At 41.5% G+C, this 22,098-nt stretch overlaps 2 protein-coding genes across 2 annotated transcripts in view; one reads left to right on the forward strand and one right to left on the reverse strand.

Annotated features, from left to right (window-relative positions):
- The window catches only part of CDCA7L (cell division cycle associated 7 like), a 19,548-nt gene extending 1,749 nt beyond the window's left edge, over window positions 1-17,799 (forward strand). Inside the window, exons 2-8 of the mRNA XM_025210013.1 lie at window positions 3,419-3,553; window positions 6,175-6,249; window positions 8,272-8,457; window positions 11,415-11,546; window positions 13,219-13,368; window positions 16,049-16,185; window positions 16,774-17,799. Of these exons, the coding sequence (XP_025065798.1) occupies window positions 3,419-3,553; window positions 6,175-6,249; window positions 8,272-8,457; window positions 11,415-11,546; window positions 13,219-13,368; window positions 16,049-16,185; window positions 16,774-16,804 (846 nt within the window). The 3' untranslated portion in view covers window positions 16,805-17,799. The remainder of the gene's footprint in view (window positions 1-3,418; window positions 3,554-6,174; window positions 6,250-8,271; window positions 8,458-11,414; window positions 11,547-13,218; window positions 13,369-16,048; window positions 16,186-16,773) is intronic.
- Window positions 17,800-17,926: 127 nt separating this feature from the next.
- Window positions 17,927-22,098, reverse strand: part of DNAH11 (dynein axonemal heavy chain 11) — a 279,731-nt gene continuing 275,559 nt past the window's right edge. Inside the window, exons 80-82 of the mRNA XM_006028586.3 lie at window positions 21,905-22,017; window positions 20,628-20,768; window positions 17,927-18,334 (exon numbers count right to left, since the gene is read on the reverse strand). Coding sequence (XP_006028648.1) covers window positions 18,087-18,334; window positions 20,628-20,768; window positions 21,905-22,017 — 502 coding nt within the window. The 3' untranslated portion in view covers window positions 17,927-18,086. The remainder of the gene's footprint in view (window positions 18,335-20,627; window positions 20,769-21,904; window positions 22,018-22,098) is intronic.

Genomic DNA, 22,098 nt, shown 5'->3' on the forward strand with positions numbered 1-22,098 from the left:
CCCCCCCGGTCCATACGATCATTAGTGACTGGCTGCTGGGGGGCAAGTGCCCCCCTGACTCAGGAGGCACCAGTTGCCCATGTCAGGGAAGGTAGAGAAAGAGTAGCCCTTTAGCAAGGGGGGAAGAAAAACAGTCCTCTGTAGTTTTTAATCTCTTTAGTTTAACACTTTTGAAATTTAGTGAGATGTAGGGTGTAACATGTTTGAAGTGTATTCAGTATAGCAGTATTGTGTATGAGACTTCTCTGTTCAGTTAAGGTGACCCAATTTAAAACCAAACCTATACCCCTCAGAATCTAGAGCTCCTGATGGCAAGATCACTGTTGTTGAAGGTAGCAATCAGGAAAAATAAAAAAAAATCTTAATGCTCTTATGACTTGGGGGGAAATAATCTTTGGAAGGTCTGTCTTAGAGGACTGTAAAGTATGGAAGCAGGGGCTTGGTCAATGGTAGGGGGAACAGTCAGTTTAAAAAAACCCAGGTTTTTCTACATTATTTTTGTGGCCTTGTTTCTTGACAGCCTTAGTGGTATCTTTTTAACAAGAAGGAAGAGATTTATGGAGCAGCGTTTCCAGGTTTTGTTCCCCACACTCAGTTACTGGTGCAGAGAAATGAGTGATATAGTGCAGTGGTAGGAAACCTTTTTTTACTGTGGTTTGGACCCCCTCAGGTCAGAGGAAGATGGGTGCTAGGGCCTGCCTGCAGCTGGGGATTCACTCTGTGGTGACACAAGATGAGCTCCTGTGGCCGAAGCCCCCCTGCTGCCAAACACTGCTGAAGCGCTACATCCACAGGCCAGATCCAGCCCACATACTGCAGATTGCTGACTCCTGGTTCCGCCTGATTCAGACCTGGATTATATTCCTGGCTTTGCCCCTTGCTAGCAAGTGACTGTGAGCACATGTGCACAGCACAAAGCAGTACTGGGTTGAAGTGCCTTGAAGCAGCTATGAATGGGTTAGCTTGTATACGTATGTGGAAGTCTACGTGGAGCAAGGCAGCAGTGCCCAAGCTTCTCTGCACATGCTGACTCTAGAACCAAAAGTGTTGTAGTTGCATTAACATTGCACTGTGGCTTAGCTAGTTGATACTGCTGAGGGCGCTTTAGCCTGTTTCCAGGTCTGCACTAATTCAGTTTCCTGTTCTAGATTGAGCTCAAGTAGCTCTACAGAGTGTCACCTTGTGCCTCATGAGCATATCTGTTGCCTCTGTGGATAGTTTTGTTATCTATAAACTGGGGATATTGCATTCCAGTGACACATTTGATTATACATTTTATATTTTGTAAGATGTGTAGAGATCTACTTGTAAAGAGCAAGCTGTAAGAGCTAGATATTTTTATTAACTCAATGTAAGATTTTGGGAAATTCCAGTTTTCCTTTCATAAGCATGGGAGCTCGTCAGAATTTGCATTTAGCGCTTTGTTTGTCTTGCCGCTTTCTGATTCTCTGTTGCTTTGTTCTCTGTTTCATTTCTTAAATTGTGAATTATTTTAAATCCATGGTAATATTGATCCTGCTTCCATGGTCAGTACAGTTAAAGGACAGATTCTTCCCTGAATTTTGCCTAATGTGACCCCCAAACCCACACTGTGGGTTCTTTGCTATGAAGGATCATATACACTTGCTTTGAATGAGGCAGACCTACAGGAAGAGCTATTCTGCTATGAAAGAAGAAATTGGTGGGAGGGAAAGAAAAGCTCTGTGATGGATGGAGAAAAGGGTAATGAATGGGAGGTGGGACATGGTGTAAGTTGGGACAAGATTTGCACTTTACTAGTTCCCAGCAACTTAGAATGCATAGTTTTATAGATCTGTTTTCCTGGAAAACTTCCCATAATCTCTGCACTTGTTTCATTTGTACTAATTCCTTTTTCCCACATGGTAAAATAACCGTTAGGGATACCTTTGTGTAGGCTGTGTCATACTTCACAGCTTTTGCATAGCATCGGTCCTGGTTTGCTATTTTCAGTCACATTAATAGAGTTAGCAAATTGACAGTCTTTCTAGCTAGCACTGAAGTTTTTTGAAAGCGCACAGTGTGCCCACAAACTTCAGCTTCTCTCATACTTTAAAGTAACTTCCCTTTTGTATATGTTCCTTTCTCAAGTAGCTGTACCACAGCTATCAACAAAAGAACAAAGTAATTTTTCTCAGAGAAAACTCATTCCAGTTGCCCATAATAATTTGTAGGAGACATTTTAAACGTAAAGAAACAGTATATGCAATGATTTTTCCCCTCTATTCCCCTGCAAGTTTTCCACTCATCTATTATATCTATTTTTCACCAGATATTATCTCAGCGTAAAGAAGTATATAATTAAAGTCAGGGAAGGGAGGAAATTAAAGGGAGAGAATAAAGATATTTAGCCAAGTGCAGTTGTATGAAAGGTCATTTCTGTATCTTGTGTGGGTGGAAGAAACAGCAAAGGAAAACCAGGGAAACGAACTATCTTGAGTAAGCATTGTTGACCTTTTAGTAGCACGTGTGGTATGAGTTTGTGCTTGTCCCCTACCATGATCCAGTCCTGTCTTTCAAGATAGCAACAAGGATAAATTGCCAGCTGCTCTGCAGCTCTTTGTTTCTTTTACACCTCCCCCTTCCTTATTGCTGAAAATATATTTTTACTTTTTTATGTGTAGTAAACTCATTATTCTTGAAGGTGACTCATAAAGGAAAAAAATTGGTCTTATGCCCTTGTTTCTTTTTTTTTTAATGTTGGTATGCACCAAGCCCTGCAAGGTGTTGGGTGATTTTTTTTTGTACAAAGTGTTTTTCTTTCCACTTGTTTTTAACACTAGAAATTTGGGTTCTATGTAGTCTAGAAGACTTTATGAAGATTGGAAAGCTAACCAGAATCGCACCATAAAAACAGAGAGGGTAACATTTGAGTAGTTGGAAGGGGAGAGGTAATTTTTAGTTTCACGTTTATAGGATTTTCATTTTTGTTGTCACATATTTGACTTCAGTGATGCACCCAACACTAGGCATCGAAGAAACCTTTTGTTGAAGATTTGGTGCCTATTCCACTTCTAAAGTGAGAGAGAGAACAACATTCCTCTTCTGGGACACTTTTCTAACAAACCCAGGGAAGATATTTCTGGTCTTTTTGAGGTCTCTCTCCCCCAGTTTTTTTCTAAACAAGATGCCCCTTCTTATAAAGTGACAAAAATAAAATAATCCTTTGCCAGTCACCTTTTAAAAGCGACATTGAGCTAGAAAGTTTCTATTTGTACGTTTCAAATAACTGATAATACTGAAACCCAGTGCCATGGTTTGCTTTATTTCACTGGGACTTAGTAGCTAGTCATTAACTGATTAAAACTGAGCATTCTTGATTGTTAATTGGCAAAGCTGTGTAAATGCTTAGTGTATGGCTAACTGTTACCTCTTGCATTTTCTGTATGCTTCTTAACAGAATGGTCGTATTGCGTCCAAGTACCTGACAGAGGAACTGAGGAAGATTTTCACTGAAGACACTGATTCAGAAACTGAAGTGTTTGAAGGCTTTCTTCCAAGCGAGCTGGATGCAGCCAACAAGAAAGCAATGATGGTAAAGAAAGCATTTTCACTGTGTTCAAAGAGACACATACCTCTCTCTTCTCTCTGTGAATTCCTGTATTTATTCAGGTGGTAGAAATGCATAACTATGTCCCATATTTAGGATGCAGATAAATATGCATTGTGTGAAAACAATCCTAAATAGTCATCAACATAAAATCCTTTATTAATATATTATAAATAGGGGTCTACTCAACTAGAGGTGGCTGGCCGATTTTACAGGCAGATTGTGGGGCTAGCTGCCATTTTCCCCCCAGTCGCCTCTGGCCAAGGGGCCTGGTGCTCCTGCCCCCCACCAATTGGTGAAGAGGGCTGTCTGCCATATGACTCTGCGAGGGTGCTCTTTCATGTGGCCCTGCCCCTTACTGCTGATTGGTGAAGAGGGGCAGAACTGCATGACAGGCAGTCCTCTCCGTCAGTCCGTGATGAGGGGTGGGAGTGGCAAGGCCTGGTTGCCTTCATGCTGGCAGCCCACTTTGTGCCAGGCTGTGCAGCCAGGTGGACTGTTGGCTCCCACTGGGGAGGCAACTTTTTATTTTTAGTAAGTCCTTCCATCCCCTCCCCCCCCAATTTGACAGAGTTTGCCCTAGAGTAGGTCCCTAATTATAAATCAAAGATGGACAATATCTTGATATGCATGTAGCAGAATCCCCTCTAGGGCAGAATAGAAGGTTGGTTACTGATCACAGTGAATGAAATTCATTCCTATATGGAGGATTGACTCAAAGCCTTTCTGCTATGTAAGCTCTGTGATCTCATGTGATACGTATTCGTGTGCTGGTCTCAGAGCTAAATTCTAATCACAGTAGACAGATATTTTTAATATATTGGTTTAGAATGATAAATGCAGGAGGAAGTGTTTAGTTGTTCAAGTGTCTGTTATTTAGAAGTGATCTGTGCCGATAATGATATCAAGTGGTATTTCCCCATATTATGGCTGCTGGTGTAACATGTTGATTCTCTCTGCTTTTAGCCAGTAGAGTCAGATTTGAGTGATGAAGAGAATGATAATTTATCTTTACCGGGAAGCGAGGAGGAAGAGGAAGAGGAGAAGGTTTCTCCCAAGAGAAGAAGCTTTGGCCTTCGTGTGGCGTTTCAATTCCCCACAAGGAAGTCTTCTGAGAAGACAATGCCCAAACCAACTTTTTCCAAATTACATTTGAAAGACAGTAAATCTCCTAAAACTCTGGCAAGAGAGAAAAGTGCCAAGAGGTGGAAGAAATTTGAGGGCTCTGCTTCAGAGTCTGAGGAAGATGTTAAAGAGACACAGGAAGAAAGTTCTAGTGCTCTGCTTAAAAGAGCCATGAACATCAAAGAAAATAAAGCCATGGTAAGACCAAGGAGGCAAATACCAGTCCTCACTAAGGATATGCCTTCCCTGCAGAGCTAGTTTGAGTGACTGGCATCTGGGTGTGAGTATTCAGGTTGGCCCAGGTTGTGTGAGCAGTCACACTACAAAGTCATATTCAAGTTACTGCGACTTCACTGATACAGCATTCACCCATGTATGTCACTAGAACTTTTGCAGCCATTGCCAGTGATGCTTTGTTGTGCAGTAATCTAAGCTGCTCTGAATTGGCCCTTCTTGGGCACATGGGAGGAATTGGGTAAAGACACTGGAGACCTGTTAGTCCTCAAATGGTATAGTATTCTAAAGCTATAGCTATACCATCTGATACACAAATGTATGCTTCTAAGAATGAGATCTCTGGAAGACAAACAGCTCCTGTTGAAGGCCTAAATGTGACTTCCATCAAAACTGCCAGTCAAGGTGATGTTTGAAGCCAGATGTACAAGATCCAGGACCTAAATTTTGGTCTCCCTTATGATACAACAGAAAGTCTTCACTGTGCCAGTGATATCACATTGGCCCTGATGTGTGGTGTTAGTAGTTTGGGAAGACCAAGGAGGCAAATGTGCACTGCATGGCTTTGGAAAGGAATGAAAAGCCTGATGAGCATAAGCCAGTTTCTCCCTGTTTTGGATCTCCTGAAGGTGTAAAACCACAATGGAGCTCATGGTTGGTGCTGCATTGATGGAAGCTGATGAGTGTCCTCATTCAAAAGCGATAAAGAATGACTAAAAGAACATTTCTATGCTTTCAAGTATCAGAACACACACAGGTGTCACTAGGTCTGTGTTGTCAAAATAAATTATAATATACTAGCAATGTTGTGTTAGAAAGGTATGTGCCAAGATAGCCCACAAGAAACCTCTTACTTCGTATAATCCTTTGAGGCATTTAGGTCTCCTCTTGTTGTCAGGGATTAACTCCCCCCATGTTAACTGCAAATTTCAGTCATTATTGGTCACGGATACTATAACCTCTATATAACACACTTCTGTGTTGCCACATTTGACAGCATTGGATGTGATTTTAACTGCACGACTTCAGTAAAAATCAGTGGGAGTCATAGAGCTAAAACCCTATGAGGAGCTTTTGACTATTAGGGGTAAATTGAGTGTTTAGAGAGAGGGTACTGATGCTGGGCTTTAATCTATTTAGAAATAACTCAGAGAGTGTGTGTGAAAACAGCGTGGTAAGACCTGACTGTGTTTAAATTTCTGCAAGTTTGAAATGAGATGTCAGTAAGATGTCTTTGTTAATTTCAGCTTGCCCAGTTATTAGCAGAACTGAATTCCATACCTGAATTGTTTCCAGTGAAAACACCCGCTTCAACTCCTTCGGTAAGTCTCAGCATATGGTTATACATAATAAAAATAGTTGCTAAACTTATTCAAGTTGTGTTTTCTGATGAATGTTTTATCTGTGTTTTTTGGTAATTTTATTTGTATTGACCTACTAGCATATGTGAAAAGACAAAGGGTAGGCTACCAAGAAATACATGTAAAGAAACAGCACAAATATATACGTTACGTTTAAAAAAAACACGCCTAGAGTTCAGCACTTTGGCCTGGAAAGGCACAAATGAACAAACAAATATGTATCTAAGAATGAGATGTCTGGAAGACAAAGAGCTTCTTGAGCTGGAAAACTAAAGCATCTTCCCTGTTTGTTTGGATCCTGTTAGGTTTTTTCTTCAGTTGTCTGTTCTGATAAAGGCCATGTGTTTATCAGAGATGGGATGGCAACATTCAGCCAGTCCCATGTAATAGCACAATGATTTTATGCCCTTAGTGTCGAGTGATGATACTTTCTGGCTACCAGCAGAGAATTTCTAATTCTCTGAGATACCTGTGGGTAATTTGCACATATTCAAAATGAGCATATTCATGGGAAGGACTGTGTACCCATTTCCATGGCTTTGGGAAGCCCTTGTAAAAATGTTCTTGTGATAATTGCATCATTTAAGACTGAGGCTGAATTGTAAAAAAATATATATATATGAAAAGTTGTTTAGTTTGCACTTCAAGCATTTATTCAAATCTATTAAATTAACTTCAATAAGTTTCTTGAGTCTAGTCTATTATATGTATTTAGTATTTTTATCTGGAACAAAATCATTCGGGTATGCCTGCTGTTATGCTGTTGTCTCCCCATTTTCATGCATGTGTCCACTCATTTTTCATTTTTTTAAATACTGATTATAGATTATAACAAATTCTACCATTTTGAGCGATCCCCTACCAAATCATGGTATCATATTTCTCAGATGATCTCCTGTGGATGATTTCATGGTAGCTGAACACATGCAAATCTTTTGTGTGTGTATTAGATGCGTTGGCATGGAGATGGTAACTTGTATCTTCTGGGAATGTAGAAATGTGACCAGTTTATCTGTTAGTGCTGTTTACTGAACAGTATCTACCAGTATGTCAATATATTCTTTTAGCTTTGAAGCATGGGTTACTCCTTGAATGAGCTGTGCTGGATGTGGAAAGACCAAAGTGAGTAAGGGTCTTGAAATGTTGGAGAACAGTGGGCCACTTCTTCTGCTCTACCATATACTCCATGAAACCCCATAAATGACAATGTGGTTTCCTGGGATATAATTCATAAAGAATTTCAGTTTTCAGTGGGATGTGGAATTTGGGTCCTTCTTAAAGAAACAGGAAAGTATGGTTTGTAGTGGAAGCTATGAAGTGTGTTTAAAGGAAGCTGCAAGATTAGTTTAAATGCATGTCTGAAAGGACAAAAAATTAATGGTGGAAGAAGTCCACCCAATAAGAATTAGACAAGGGTCATAGACCGTATGGATGTGCCATATTTTCCCACCCCTAGGCATAAACTGAATTGCATATCACACACACCTTTTCCCCAGAAATCATCCCTTCAAAATTGGTGTGTGTGTCTTAAGCAGAAAAGCTGATTTTTCTTTGCTGGAATAGAAGCATGGAGGAGTTGGGTTGCAAGATGGCTGCCAGCTTCTCTAGGGCAGCAGACAAGAGGAATGAAGTCCAGTGGTAACCTTTTCACAGCCACTCTCAAATTGGCAACAGTTTGCAACTGAAATGCCAAACGAGCAGCCAAAAGCTGTTGCCAATTTGAGAGTGGCTGTGAAAGGGTTAACAGTGGAATCCATCCCTCTTGGTCTTGCTTGCTGTCCCAGGAAGAAGCTATCAGCCATTTTGCAACACTACCTATCCATAAAAAGACAGCTCTAGACTGTGATGCAAGAAACATATTTTTCCTACATTCTGCCATCTTAAAAGAAAGTACACATTTTATTTGGGGGTGTATGGCATGCAAGACACTATGGTAAACAAAATGAGCAAAAGTTTCTAATGGAAACATTTTCTTTTCTCTAGAAACAGAAGAAAACCCCCAGGAGGACATTTTCTGAAGGCCAGATACAGCGTCGTACAAATCCAACCAGAAATGCTCGTCCTCCAGATAAATTTGCCTTGGAAAACTTTACAGTATCTGCTGCTAGATTTGCAGAACACTTCCGTAGTTATAGACAGCAAAACCTCCTAAAGAGGAGACTGAGTGGGGTATTTGCCAGATTTTCTTTGTTTCCTAACCCTTGGTTATTTGAGTCTGTGCTTAAATAACTTGGTGCAACAGTGATTTAGGAACAGTTAGCTGGAAATTAGAAAAGACAGCCCAGATAATTTATACATTATCCATTCTATCTTGCCCTGTGGGGGGATGGCTGGTGCAGGGCAGCTCTGTGCCACCGATTTTTCTCCATGACAAATCAGACCTATTTGGAGGCCAGTTCTAGCCCGCAGGCTGTAGGTTGCTGATACCTGCGCAAAGTAGAAGGACAAGTGGGTGAGAGGTTGCAAGGAGATGGGCAGGTAGGGGTTCTGGGAGCAGCTGCAGAAGAGGTGAGCACCTTTGTTTCTGGTGACTGGAAGGAGGGCAGAAGAATACTAGAATGATGGTGGTAATGGAGGGAAAATAGAGGCAGATGTTGACCTGCAAATCAAGGGCGTCAAACTTATCCGGCTCCGTGGGTCAGATAAGGGACATGAGGCCATCCTGTGGGTTGGATCCAGCAGGCAGGGCTGATCCAGTGGCACTGCATCCAGTGCATGAACTGGACCAAACCTGAGTGCTGCTTGCAGTGTGCTGGGTACTGCTTGCAGCTTGCACTGGCAACAGCTGTACATGTGGTGGGTGGAGTGGGTCCAGGGGGCATGCTGCATGTGGTGCCTGTGCCAGATTGAGTCTGCGTGCTGGATCTGGCACATGGGGTATGTGGGCCTGACCCAGACCAATCTCAGATCCAGCATGCAGGGTCTGCCTAGTGTGAGCACCTCATGCCATGTGCAGTATAAGCCACAGCCTGGCCCTACATGCTGTGCATGACAGCCCCAGTGCCACGCAGCTCGCAGTATATGGGGCTGGTCCAGGGAGTATTCTGCATGTGGTGCCTGCACTAGACTGGCCCTGCAAACTGTATCTGGCACGTGGGGCTGGCCTCTGGGATCAATCCAGCCCGGCCTTAGATTCAACATGTAAGGTTGGTCTGGCACAACCATCACGTGCAGCGTATGTCCTGGACTAGCTCGTGCTATGTGCAGTGCATATGCCAGCCCCCAAATCATGTGCAGCCTGTGGGGCTGGGGCCAGTTCGTGCTGCATGCAGCATGTGGAGTGGTCTGAGACCACAAGTAGTGCTGTGGGCCAGATGATTGGCCTTAAATTGGATCCAGCCCATGGGATATAGCTTTGACGGCTTTGCTTTAAATGAAGAACCTGAGTAGAGAAGGCAGGGAAGAGGCTTCAGGAAGTAGTTGTTTTGCAAATAAGCAACAGGAGGTAAGGATTGAATCCTGTTAAATCCCACCTCAGTACCAATCCCTGATAGGACATCTACCCAAAAGAATCTAAGTTATCACTGGCGTGGCATATCATGTGAATACTGATGAGTTGATTCCTCCCAGTTATGTGGTTTTGGAGCCAACTGAGCCTATTTTGGTTCATTCACCTTTTATCCTCCCTACTCTTTTTTTTTGCTTGTCATAGTCACTTATGTCCTGTCTTATACTAAATTCTAAGCTCTGAGGTGAGGATTCTCATGTAATGTTTTTATGATGTCTAAGCACAGTTAGGCACCAGTACTTGGTTGACTTTTGAGGTGCCACTACATTATAGTCACAGTAGCAGCAATGGTGGAGAGAGTAGCACTGCTAGATGAGGAATGTGACCGACCTGAATGAGGAAAGAATGTATTTTCACAGGGGAAATCAATGTAGAGATGGTGGTCTACATGTGGTCAGTGAAGCAGGAGAGGAAGAACAGGATTTGGGGGTGAATTGGGGTTGACATCTCATGAAGGATGTTTTTCAGTTGAGCAGGGCAAAAGAATCAACAGTGGAAGAGAATAGATTTGGGCTGGGGGGGAGGGGGAAAGGGAGGATTAAACAACAGTGAGGGGGGAGGGCATCCTGAATGTAGCAGAGCAGCCACGGTGACATTGATATGAGGTCATGGCTTAAAAAAAGGGGGGGGCAAAAGTGGAAGTAGAGATGATTGCAGAGGGAACTCAGCTGTGGAGAAACTGGAGAGGGAAGAGCTCTAAATCAAATGGGGGAGGGGGAATTTTAGGTGGCAGAATTGATCCAGATGTGAAGGACCTACAAGGGGATGTGAGTGTAGAGGCTAAGAAACCTGGTGAACAAGGGCATCAGTGTGAAAGAGGAAGGAAGCAAGGAGGTTGCCAGGAGAGAGAAAAGAAGAATCTGGTGTCAAAGTTAAAAAGGAGGATGTGAGGAGATGTGAAGATTTAGAGGGGTGCAAAGGGTATTACTAAAGCTTGGTTTATGCTGCACAATTTTGTTGGCAGTGAATGTGAAATAATAATGTTCCTTAACCAGTCTGGCTGTGCTGACAAAATCCCTCATCTGGACACAGCTGTCAACTTGTGCTGCTCCAGGTATTATAGCTAAAGCAGCTGAAAAATGTTTGCATCTCCACTAGGGGGCTCTGCCTATGTAGCTGCACTTGGATAGCTGTAGGGGCAGAGGAGCCATAATGCAGATAGTCATTTCCTCTCCCTTCTTCCCTCTTCAGAGAGGCAGAGCAGAATTTCACCAGGAACACAAATAAAAGTAATGAAAAGATAACCTGGATGAGAAGGAATATTTCTTAGGGATGATTTAAGGAGGGGAAGAGGAGAGACTGTGTTTAGCTGTGGAGATTTCAGTGGATCCTTGGGGAAAGAGGGAAGAGGAAGCAGGTAGGCAGTAGGTTTGACATGTGTGAAAAACTGAGCAGAGGAGAAGAGGAAAAATTGAGGACAGAAGAAGAGTCCTGGCTGGAAGCAGATGTCCTTCAAGGCATGAGGAAGAGTAGAATGTGGAGGCAGACAGGGAGTGGTTGGGTGGAAGGGATGCTGAATATTTCTACAATCAGGCCCTTCTGGATTGCCTGTCTAATCCCTAGAATTAAAAACACTTCTGTTACAGGACAAAAAGTAGTGAGATGGTTTGTTTTATAGGGTGGTTGTGGAGTGCATAAAAGAAGGAGGTCGTCTAAATATTCCTCTTACCGTCCTGTTGAAGATATTACTGAAGAGGACTTGGAGAATATCGCAATTACAGTTAAAGATAAAATCTATGATAAAGTCCTGGTACGTGCCTACTTTTACTTTTAACTTCTTAAAGTGTGGTGAGGTAAATATTTTTATTTTACAAAGTGAGTTTAGGACTCATTTAAGGTAAATGAAATCAAGAGTTCAGGAGACTGAAGTCCTGTATTTTATCTACTTCATGGATACAGTGTGAAAGTTGCTTCACCCTGCAGTGACACTGTGCTTTGTCCTCAGGTTAGAGAAATCCCCTCTGAAGAGAAAAGGTCGAGCAGTCTCCCATTGCTTGTTTTCTGCAAGCAGAGGTGCAGTTGTGATAGGGGCATTTTGCTGCTTAGACCACCAAATCATTTTTTTTACTGCAGAGCTGTTACATGGTAATTGACATTGCCATGAATGATCTGGGCTCATTGAGACCTAGTAAGTTAGAAACAAAAGATTCCAGATCCCATTAGCCTTCCATTCCAACTTAATAGCACTTCATGGTAATTTATGTTACTTGAGAGGAGTGCTGAAACCTGGAGTAGAGAGGGTCATTCAAAGGGAAATTGGGATTGCACTCAATGGCCTAGGAGCCCCCTTCTACTTCTATGTTTCTGTGAAATTTAATGAATGCCTACAGTGCATCTTTCCAGAATGCAGACTACTTTATAAGTGTCTGTGCTAGGGTTAGCTCAAAAAAATGTTTGGTCAATTGACCGGTTAAATAATACCAAATATTTTCAAATAATGGCCAAATATTTTAAGCATTATTTTAGTAGAAAAGCAGACAGAGACTTTAATTTTCCTAGGTTAGATACTTATGCTCTTTAAAACCCCCCTGCAAATTAGTTAACTTATTGTGAAAAAATAACATTACATTTTAAAGAATTTTCGTGAATATAATTATTAATGTTAGGTAAGTGTAGATGTGAATGATATTCAAGATTAAACGGTTCTTTTTCTTGGCTTTTATCCCCAAGCCCCGGTGTCAGCTCCAACAGTTACAACTAAATATATAAATACATTAAAAAGAAATAGCACACACAGCAACTATAAAAGACAAAAGTTAGTTTTTAAAATGGAGTTGTGCTAAGTAGGCAGCAGATCAATGCTTCAAGCGTTTTGCTGTTTGCTTTTGGGGATGCCTACAGTCACAGCAGATGGCCAGTAGGAGAAGCTTTTCTATGATGGTTTTGTTTCTTTGAGTAGCTCTTGAAGCCCCACATAGCTTAATGGGGAGAAGGAAAAGGAGGCTGGAAGAAAGACTAGAAGAGCAGGGGGTTGCGGGGTGTGTGTGTACACTTGCAGGACTGAGGTGCAAGGAGCTGTCTGTCCTGCCCTCTCTGTTATAACGATGAACTTATATGCTATGAAGACCTGAACTGGAATTCCTTTGTAAATGCATCTAAAGGTTTCTAGGCTTTGCCAAGGATGTGGGATTGGGGTATACTACACAAGATTCCAAAGCAGTTCATGCCTGTCTCTTTTGCGGGATACCTAGCATTCAGCAGGGCACTGTATAAATAATCATGCTAGTGGAAGCTATGTTTTTACTAATGTTCTTTATTGATCTAGTCACCTTTGGTTCCAGGTCTGGAGAAAATTCAAGTGCCACTGTCAGCTAACAGAAATTTATTATGAAATTCCAGCAGCTGGCATCAGGAAGTTCAGCATGTCATGATGAATGCACAGAACTTGTATACATCTCTTTTCCCCTCCTCTCTAACTTCAGGGTAGTACATGTCATCAGTGTCGACAGAAGACAATTGATACGAAGACAATCTGTCGTAATCAAGGTTGTGGCGGTGTAAGGGGACAGTTCTGTGGACCATGTCTTCGAAATCGGTATGGTGAAGATGTGAAATCGGCACTTCTGAATCCAGTAGGTATTTGGTTCTTTGGTTTAAAACAGTATAGTGTAATGATTAAGGTTTGCTGTGCATTCATCTCTGATTCCTATGATAATATGAAATTCATGCTTTCTGCCACATAAAATCCTGAGTGATGTGGTTATGATTGATTAATGCTGACTTGTTGGAGTAGGGACGTGAGTACAAGAGCTTGGGTCTAGGTTGGAGCCCTTTAATCTGTTCTTAGGCCCACTGGATAGTGGGAGGACTACTCAAGAGCTTAGAATAAAGGAAATCAGGCTCTCCCAAGATTAATGAAATAGACTCATTCTTTCTTTCTCATTCTTTTCATTTTTTTTGTGGTCTTTTTGTCCGCCTCATAAATGTTTTGTGGTCCACAAGGCAGGCTCCTTGTTTTATATACTAAACTTAAACATAGAAAAGGAAAAAAATCACAAGAACTTATGTAGTATACCTTTTTCCTTTATTTTTACCTTCCATAAATGAGCTGAGCCCCTATCCTGTCCTCAGTACCTACTAGGTGTCTAAGTGGTACTTGGCTATCTAAGTGTGATTGTATTCCATCTTGCTTGAAGAATCATTGATGCATAAGGGGCAGATTGTCTTCCTCGTTTTTTTGTAACTAAGTCTTTAAGTCTCAGGCACATTACAAAAGTAAAAATGTGTTAGGGATTCAAGAGGGTAGAATGTGCCTGGTAGGTAGAAAAAGATCTAGCCCTTAGGCATGTCTATATGGCTTCACTTCCTGTTGCTGATTGTATATAAGCCTTGCCTACTTCTTCCATTGCCATCTCCATCATCTTCAGACTAGAGGCAAGCAGTTAGGCAGATTTGATGGCTCAGAGCTGCTCCGAGTGCACGTTCCCAGGGCGTGCTCGCCTTAGAGCACATGGATGAGAGGTGGGCACACACAGCCACTTCCAAGCTAGCTGTTGTGCTGTTTGTCACTGTCTGGTGTGTGAGAGTGGGCAGGGCTTATTTTGTTGGTAGCAGAAAACCCAGGGTCAGGAAAGAAGCTGTATATACAAGGCCTTAGAGTTGTAACCTCTCCCTCTTGGGGGATTATTGGGTCCAGCCAGCCCCCTGACTGACTCATAATAAACCTACATCTAACCTTGAGCTTCCTCTCTGAGCTTGCCTCTTTAGAACCTTCTCTCATGAAGAAGCACACCTTTCTTCCTATTTGGAGCTAATTGACTCTACCTCCTAGCATGACAGAGCAGTAATTACTGTACAGTATGAAGCAGGTTTTCAGCCCCTGCATCTGCTATCATGAGCTGTACATCTTTTACAGACATTGTGTTCCCTGTGGTCCCTTGTCCCTGCAGAAATGCCCAAGATATCTCCACCTTTGTTTACTCCTGTGTAACCCAATTTCTATTGTCACATGTTGCTGCTACCAGATAATTTCTCTTGCTCTGAACCCTGCTTAACTATGCTTAGTATTAAATGTTTCTTTTTATTGGTTTAGATCTAACTGCATGTTTCACATGGCTTTTACAACAGATCACACAGCCTCTAAGTTAGTGTACACACCCATCCCTTCCTGGTACTTGTGTTTTAGCAGTAAGTTTAAAGAATAAAATGCAAATCTTAGACCTTCTGTCCTAGTTCTCTGGCTTTGACACTCCATTTCTTTATGTTTGAGTTGGAGTTCCTTGGGCCAGCCTTGTATCTTGAGACAAGCAACCTTAACGCAGAATCTTAATGCTATAAGGTTCTTAGTCACCCAAGTGTATACAGTCCTGGAACAGAAGGGTCCGCTTTCCTGTTGTACCCCTTTTTTGTTAGAGACATGAATACTGCTAGAATTTAAGCTGATTTTGAGGAAGTTATCCTTAGCATTTCATGTTTTGCAAGACAAAGAATCAACTAGACAGAAGAGTGTGTTTCTGCAGATCTTCTGAGCACCTTGAAGACTGGTTAGTTGGCATTAGTCATCAATATTTCATAGATTCATATACATTATGGCTGGAAGGGACCTTGTAAGATCTTTGGGTCCAGCCCCCTGCCCAAAGGGCAGGAAGTCAGCTAGGGTCAAAAGGATCCCAGCAAGATAAATGTCCAAATGTTTCTTGAAAGAGTCCAGAGCAGGTGTTTGCACCACCTCTGGGGAGAGTTTGTGCCAGGCCTTGGGGACTTGGACAGTAAAGGAAGTTTTTCCTTATATTTAGCCTAAAAAGGTCTTGCAGGAGTTTGTGATAACTGGACCTTGTCATCCCTTGGGGTGCTCTGGTGAACAAGTGTTCCCCGAGATCTTGGTGCACACCCCTTATGTACTTATAGGCTGCCACCAAGTCACCCCTGAGCCTGCACTTCTCCAGGCTGAAGAGTTGCATAGCTCACAACCTCTCTTCATAAGGCCTGTTCTCATGCCCTCTGATCATGCACGTGGCTCTCCTCTGGACTCTTTCAAGCTTCTCCACATCCTTCCTAAATTGTGGAGCCCAGAATTGGATGCAGTACTCCAGTTGCGGCCTCACCAAGGCCGAGTACAGTGGGAGGATGACATCCTGGGTCTTGCTCGAGATGCATTGGTAGAATGTTGCTGAAATAAAATATAGCCCTGTAAAATGCATTGCTGGACATATGGTACTGCTTTCTGTTTAAAGGCAGTAGGAAGAAGACTTATAGGTTTGGTCCTGAGTTTCCTCTAATAACTATGCCTTTTTCTTTTCTTCTCTAATTCAGGATTGGATTTGTCCTCCTTGTCGCGGTGTGTGTAATTGCAGTTACTGCCGCAAGCGTGATGGCCGCTGTGCCACAGGAATGCTCATCCACTTGGCAAAATTTTATGGCTATGACAATGTTAAAGAATATCTTGAAAGGTAAGAGGAATGTTGTGGCTGCTGTAGAGCTGAGCTACAATTCAGTGTGCTGCATGAGCTTTAATTAGGGTATCTCAGAACATCCTCTCTGTCATTTCAGCTAGTGGACTTCATTCACTTCTCATATTGAATCAACTCAATCAGAAGTCAAAGTAAATAGTTAACTTAAGTATCTCATTTTAAGATAATAGTACAGAGAAGGCATAGGTAGTTTTTACCTTAGTGTAGCTGGGGAAGATCACTAGTCATTACTGTGTGCAGCTTAAACCAAATTCAAAATCAGTCACAGGAATTTGAAACTAACTAAACCTTAAAAGCAGTGATTTTTCAGGATGTGGAAGATATAGACCTATAGAGATTGATGGAAACATTTTTGAAGCGAATCACATTCACTGGGCAAACAAATAATACAACTTAAAAACAGCCACTGTTTTATATTGAAAAAAAGTAGCTTGTTGTTAGATGTTTGCTTTTGTTAAATGGACTCTGAAAACAGTTGTTAGTGACCATTTGAAATAGAAGCTTCTGGTTTAAGGGAGAAGTCTTAGATCCTCCTAAGATGTAATGTTTTTTCCATCTTTTTTCCAGTTTACAAAAGCAACTTGCTGAAGATGAATGAGGATGCTGAACATAGCTGCCTGACCTGGATAACTTGTAGACAGATATTTACTTCAAAATAATTAGTTCAAGGTTTAAAAATTTATACAAGATAGAATTGTAGAATATAGCATAACATTTCTGTTTTAGGATTTTTTTAATTGATTGATCTCAATCAAAGATCTCTCCAAAAATATCTTGGTTAAAGGAATCTATGTAAATTACATTCTTTTTGTGCATAAACACCTGTATCTAAAGTGGAACAGTGCTCTTAAAACATGTATGGGTGGTTCTGCAGTATTTCTGAAAACACAACAGTAGGGAATTGTGTAAGCATAAAGAGTCTTACGAATTTGGATCTTAATATTATTTTGGTCAAAGCAATATTTTTTATTTATATAAAATCATTGTCAACTCCAGTTTGCATGGGGTATGTTTATATAATCTATCCAAGGACACACAAGGGTTCTCCCCCCCACCAATGACCTGACAACAGGTGTAAGTTTTCTGAAGCCTTCCCTACTGGGCATGAGCAGATCAAGTAACTGCATGCTTAGTCATCCAGTTTGTGGGCAAGCATGGGGTTCAGCTTTGTAAAAAAGGTATCCGTTTCCTTAGTTTCAGTGCAGTTCCATCAGCTTTGGCTGGAATGAACGTGCATCCTTCCACTGAAATATTTTTTTTAATGGAAAGGGTACAAACAGACAAACCCATCATGGTAAAAGACAGACATTAGGGGGCTTTGGTATGATGCTCACCAATTACAGGTTTTTTATATGATGCACCTGCTTTCTGAGCCAGCTGCTTTAGAACAATATTAGATGGTTTAATTTTACATTGCAAAGTTTTTAATCTTTTATAATAACTCTTTTTGGATACTGTTTTGCTATGTATGAGACAGCATATCTGATTAGGTAAGAGCAGGCTTTTCAGACAACATTGTTTAAAAAATGCTTTTATTGCAAACTTGGATTTATGTTAAAATTTGTGTAAGATATTGTATTTTTTCTATGTAGAGAGAATAAAGAATTATTCAGTGAGGAACGCTGACAGTTAAAACTGCTAAGAGTTTTGAGGCTTGGTAATGTAACACAGCTAACCTATATATATGGGGAATAATGTCAGTCAACACGTGCCAATCTATTAGGTGAAGAAACATGCACTCATGATATAGAAGGGGGTTGTTGTATAATATGCTGTACAGCATGGTGCGATACATAGGATGTACTATAAACATAGTGAAATTAACGCGATATCTGTCTGATTGTAAGGCTGTAAGAGCAGCTGTTACCAGAGGCTCTGTACTAAACTGCCAAGAGTAAGGCTACTCCTGCCAGCACCCACTTGACTGACTTTTCCTTGCTTCTCAGATTAAATGTCCAAACATAGGTGGAGCCTCGGTTTTTAGTTTTATATATGGGACATTCGTATATGTTTCTGGTTTCCTGCCGATCCATTGGTATAGCTCTTACAAAGATGACTGGCATTGCTGGAGTCAGATCCTTGAGCTGGGCTTCAGCTATGACCCCTGACTGGGTATCCCACCTGGCTCCTGTAACAAAATATGCACAAACAGTTTAGCAGCACACAATGTACACAACTAGTAGTAGACTACTATATCCTCAGGAATACCAAAGAACAAAGCTAAGATAGGCAAAGTTCAGGTTGTAGGCCAGGTGTGACCTACTACATCCTATCATGCAGCTTACCCCTTCTGTGCTACAGGTGGGAATTGTGTTAAAAATGGTGATATCTATGGCACAAGGCAGCAACAGTGCTGAGACATGCCTTGCCTATGGTACTTGCAGTGTAGGAACTAGAGTAAGCAGAAGTGGTGGGACATGTCCTAGCACTTCTCTGTGCCAGTATATCTTGCATTTATCATCATCCAGTGCTATCTTGAGCCTTCCTATTGACATACAAGATAGAATGCTGTGTTTTGGGCCTGTCCTTCCAGTAGCACAGTTTTTAATAGATGAAGTGGCTGTTCTTTAGTGCTTTTAGTTGAAATTTGGTGCTGTAATGTGGCCTCTGGTGCTGTAAGTGTAGATTTCTGACACTAGCAAGGTTTGAAGAGTTATGTCAGTTTGCAGCAAGTGTAACTTTTGTGGGAGCCATAGACTTAAAATGGAGCTAAAGCATAGTGAAAGGCTTTGTCTTCACAGCTCAAAAGGTGTGTATTTGTGGAGCAAGACAACTTAACTACAGCTTGTTATCTCTGTAGTATTGTAGTGGAGACAAAGCTTAGGTAGATTTTTCCTTATTGGAGGTTGCAAATGTCAATGCTCCACCTGGTTTAATCTCAATTAGCTACACTCAGAGAACACCTGCTGTGGCAGGTGTTTAGAACAGAAAAGCCAGATTCATGCCTGGTGCTGAGAAGTCTCAGATAGGATAGACCTCAGTGGGTGGTGAACATGCTCATCAGCACAGAAGTTTAGGTCCAAAAAGCAGTGAAATAGGTGTAATATGTCAAATTTACAGACCCTTAATATTTTTCTAAAAAAAACTTAGCAGCACTGGTTCTTGGTGCGTGCACAAAGCACATGTAGAGTTTGAGTCCTTTTACCAGGGTGAAGGTCTGCATTAGAAATCTCTTCATCTAAGGACTTCTCATTTAATCACACACTGTCCATTTGCCCAGGAGACACATCGACACTGCGAGTTCTGATTACTGTTGTAAAGCTAAATAGCAGCTTTTTAGCTGCATAAATGCCAAAATGCCACTGACAGGTAGCAGTTCTATTACTGCTGCAGTGTTGGTGTGTGAAAGTGCACATGTAGATGGGGCACAATGGGTTGTATACAGTTGGGTATATACCCAACTGTACATGGATCCATATTTGCCTGTGTCAAAGACACATCTGGAAAATGGTAGGGGGCAGCTTTTTGGCCCCCAACGTGTAATTTTCCAGGACTTGCACTTAACTGCATATGTGCCTGGTCAGTGCACAGCCTTACAGCACATGTTCCGTTTGAATGCACAAGCTTATGTGAGGGCCAAAAAATAGCCAAGTGGATAACTGGAAGCCTGCTATTTAGCCACACAAAGGAAGCGACTTCTAGCTTATGTTACCTTGCCTTCTGATTAATGCTACTACTCATCCTCTCTCAACCCATCCAAATTACCTTATTTCTGTATGTGGAGGTTCAGTGTCTTGGTGTCTTAGGCACAGACAGTGGTTGATGCACTCTATCTACTGCTGACCCAGCATTAAGCTCTGCCAAATCTAAGACCATTTAAAAGTCTACTGTAATGCTGGCTGTGATTACCTAGAAGTCTGTTCTGCTTCATGGGGGTGCAGAGTAGAGTTATTGATCCAACTGAGGGCACTTGAAGTAGCTTCTCAAATAACTGAACTACTCAGCCTCTTCCTTGGATCCATTCAGTGTATTTTCACAAACTGCTACCACCACCAGTTATGTATCCACCTTGCAGTACTTTCACCTAGTCTCTGTTTCCTTAGTTTATTAATGAGAATGTTGGAAGACTGTAATACCGCCTTGATAAAAATCAAAGTCTGTCGCATCCACTGCTCTCCTCTCATCACCTGTCATAAAGGAAACTCAGGTTGGTCAGGCATGACTTGCTCTTGGTGAATGCATGCTGGCTGCTTCTGATCACCTTGCTGCTTCAAACTAGATTCTTTAAGGACCTTCTCCATGATCTTTACTGAGGTCAGACAGACTGGTCTGCAAATCTGTGGATCCTCCTTACCTTTCTTAAAGATGGGCACTATTATTACCCTTTTCCAGTCATCTGGGACTTTACCTGACATCCACAATTTCTCCAAGGGGGTAACTAATGGCTCTGATATCAAGTGACTTAAGAACAGGCTTCTTACCCTCCATAAAAAGTCCACAGATATATGCTCCTTCTCTTGGTGGGTGGCCATAATCATCTTTGTTCTTTTTGGTAACATCTACAGTAAGGCACATCTTATCCAAAGGCCAGTTGTTCTTGCGGGCCATGCTCTGCATAACAGCTGAAATTATTTTTTTTCTGATTAATTCACTGCAGGCAAGTCATTTTAATGTTACTCTTCTCAGGTATGTCATAGCCAAAATGAACATGGATCATAACTTTCAGTCATTTCATTGAAACGAATCACAAGAAATCCATTGGAAAAACTGCATTTGAACTTTTAAAAACAAATGAAGGCAGTGTGGTCTGAATCAGGGATGGGCAACCCCCAGCATGGGTGCCAGAGCATTTTGCTTGGCATGCAGACAGCTGGGGGAAGAGCCAGGGCTGCACTGCCACAACAAGGATTGGGCTCCTTGTGGCTCCCCCTCCATTCACTCTAGCCCGCCAACATCTTATAAGTTGAAGTTGCGGGCGTTTTTGGCGCACTGCCTAAAAACATTGCCTACCCCTGGTCTAGACAAACTTGTTTCTTTTTTGTACACTAGTGACAGTATTTTACAAAGTAACAGATGTGAGGCAAAATAGTACATTAAGGAAGGAATGTGCAGGTTAAAACACATGGAGCAGGAAACCTAGGACTAAATGAGCAGTTCAAATATAAGACTTCTTTTAGCAGGTATACATTTCTAAATGTAGCATTTCTTTCGTATCTTCTTGCCACCAGATTTTAATATAACAAGAGACGGAAAGAGGCTGTTCATAATTTTCCTCCACTTCCAAGTTTCAGTCTTTAGATGCCTCACTGCATGGGGAAGAACTACTTCATAAATGTTTAAGGGTTTTTAAAAATTGAACAACTTGCATAGGTGGCACTGACAGCCTAAAACAAGGTTGGCAACAATTTTTCAAGCAATAGTGTCAAATCAAAATCATATGGTATCTTATTTTCGCACAAGATGGTTAAACATGAGAAATTTCAGTATCTTAGTTTTTCATTTTTATTTTGTTATTTCTTTACTTTTTTGCATGTGTGTTCTGTAGTTTAAAATAGATAGGACTGCTTTAAGCAAATTTCCTTAATCCCTTTTCATGCAGTAGCATAACATGGCATCAGTACTGCAAATACCCAGAAGGCATGATTATGTTGAAAACATGTAAAACTAAATGTAATTTTTTTTCCAAAGCTTTAATTTGGAGCTGAAGCAACTCCTCCAGCACTGCTCCCTTGTGGGGGTATCTGCCCTTACTACTTACCAGTCAAAAAGGACTGGGGATTAAAGAACCCAGACAGCCACACCACTGCTGGAAGCACAAGATCTTGCATCCAGGTATCAAGTTCTCGATAGCGCTTGAGAAGGTCTTTAACCCTGAGCGAAAAGAAGAAGCAGGGAAGCAGGGACCTTAGTTTTAGTGGAATAGTGATCAAGGACAGAAGTACTTTGTAACAG

This window comes from Alligator sinensis, unplaced genomic scaffold (assembly GCF_000455745.1).
Source record: "Alligator sinensis unplaced genomic scaffold, ASM45574v1 scaffold1112_1, whole genome shotgun sequence".
Classification (NCBI taxonomy): Eukaryota; Metazoa; Chordata; order Crocodylia; family Alligatoridae; genus Alligator; species Alligator sinensis.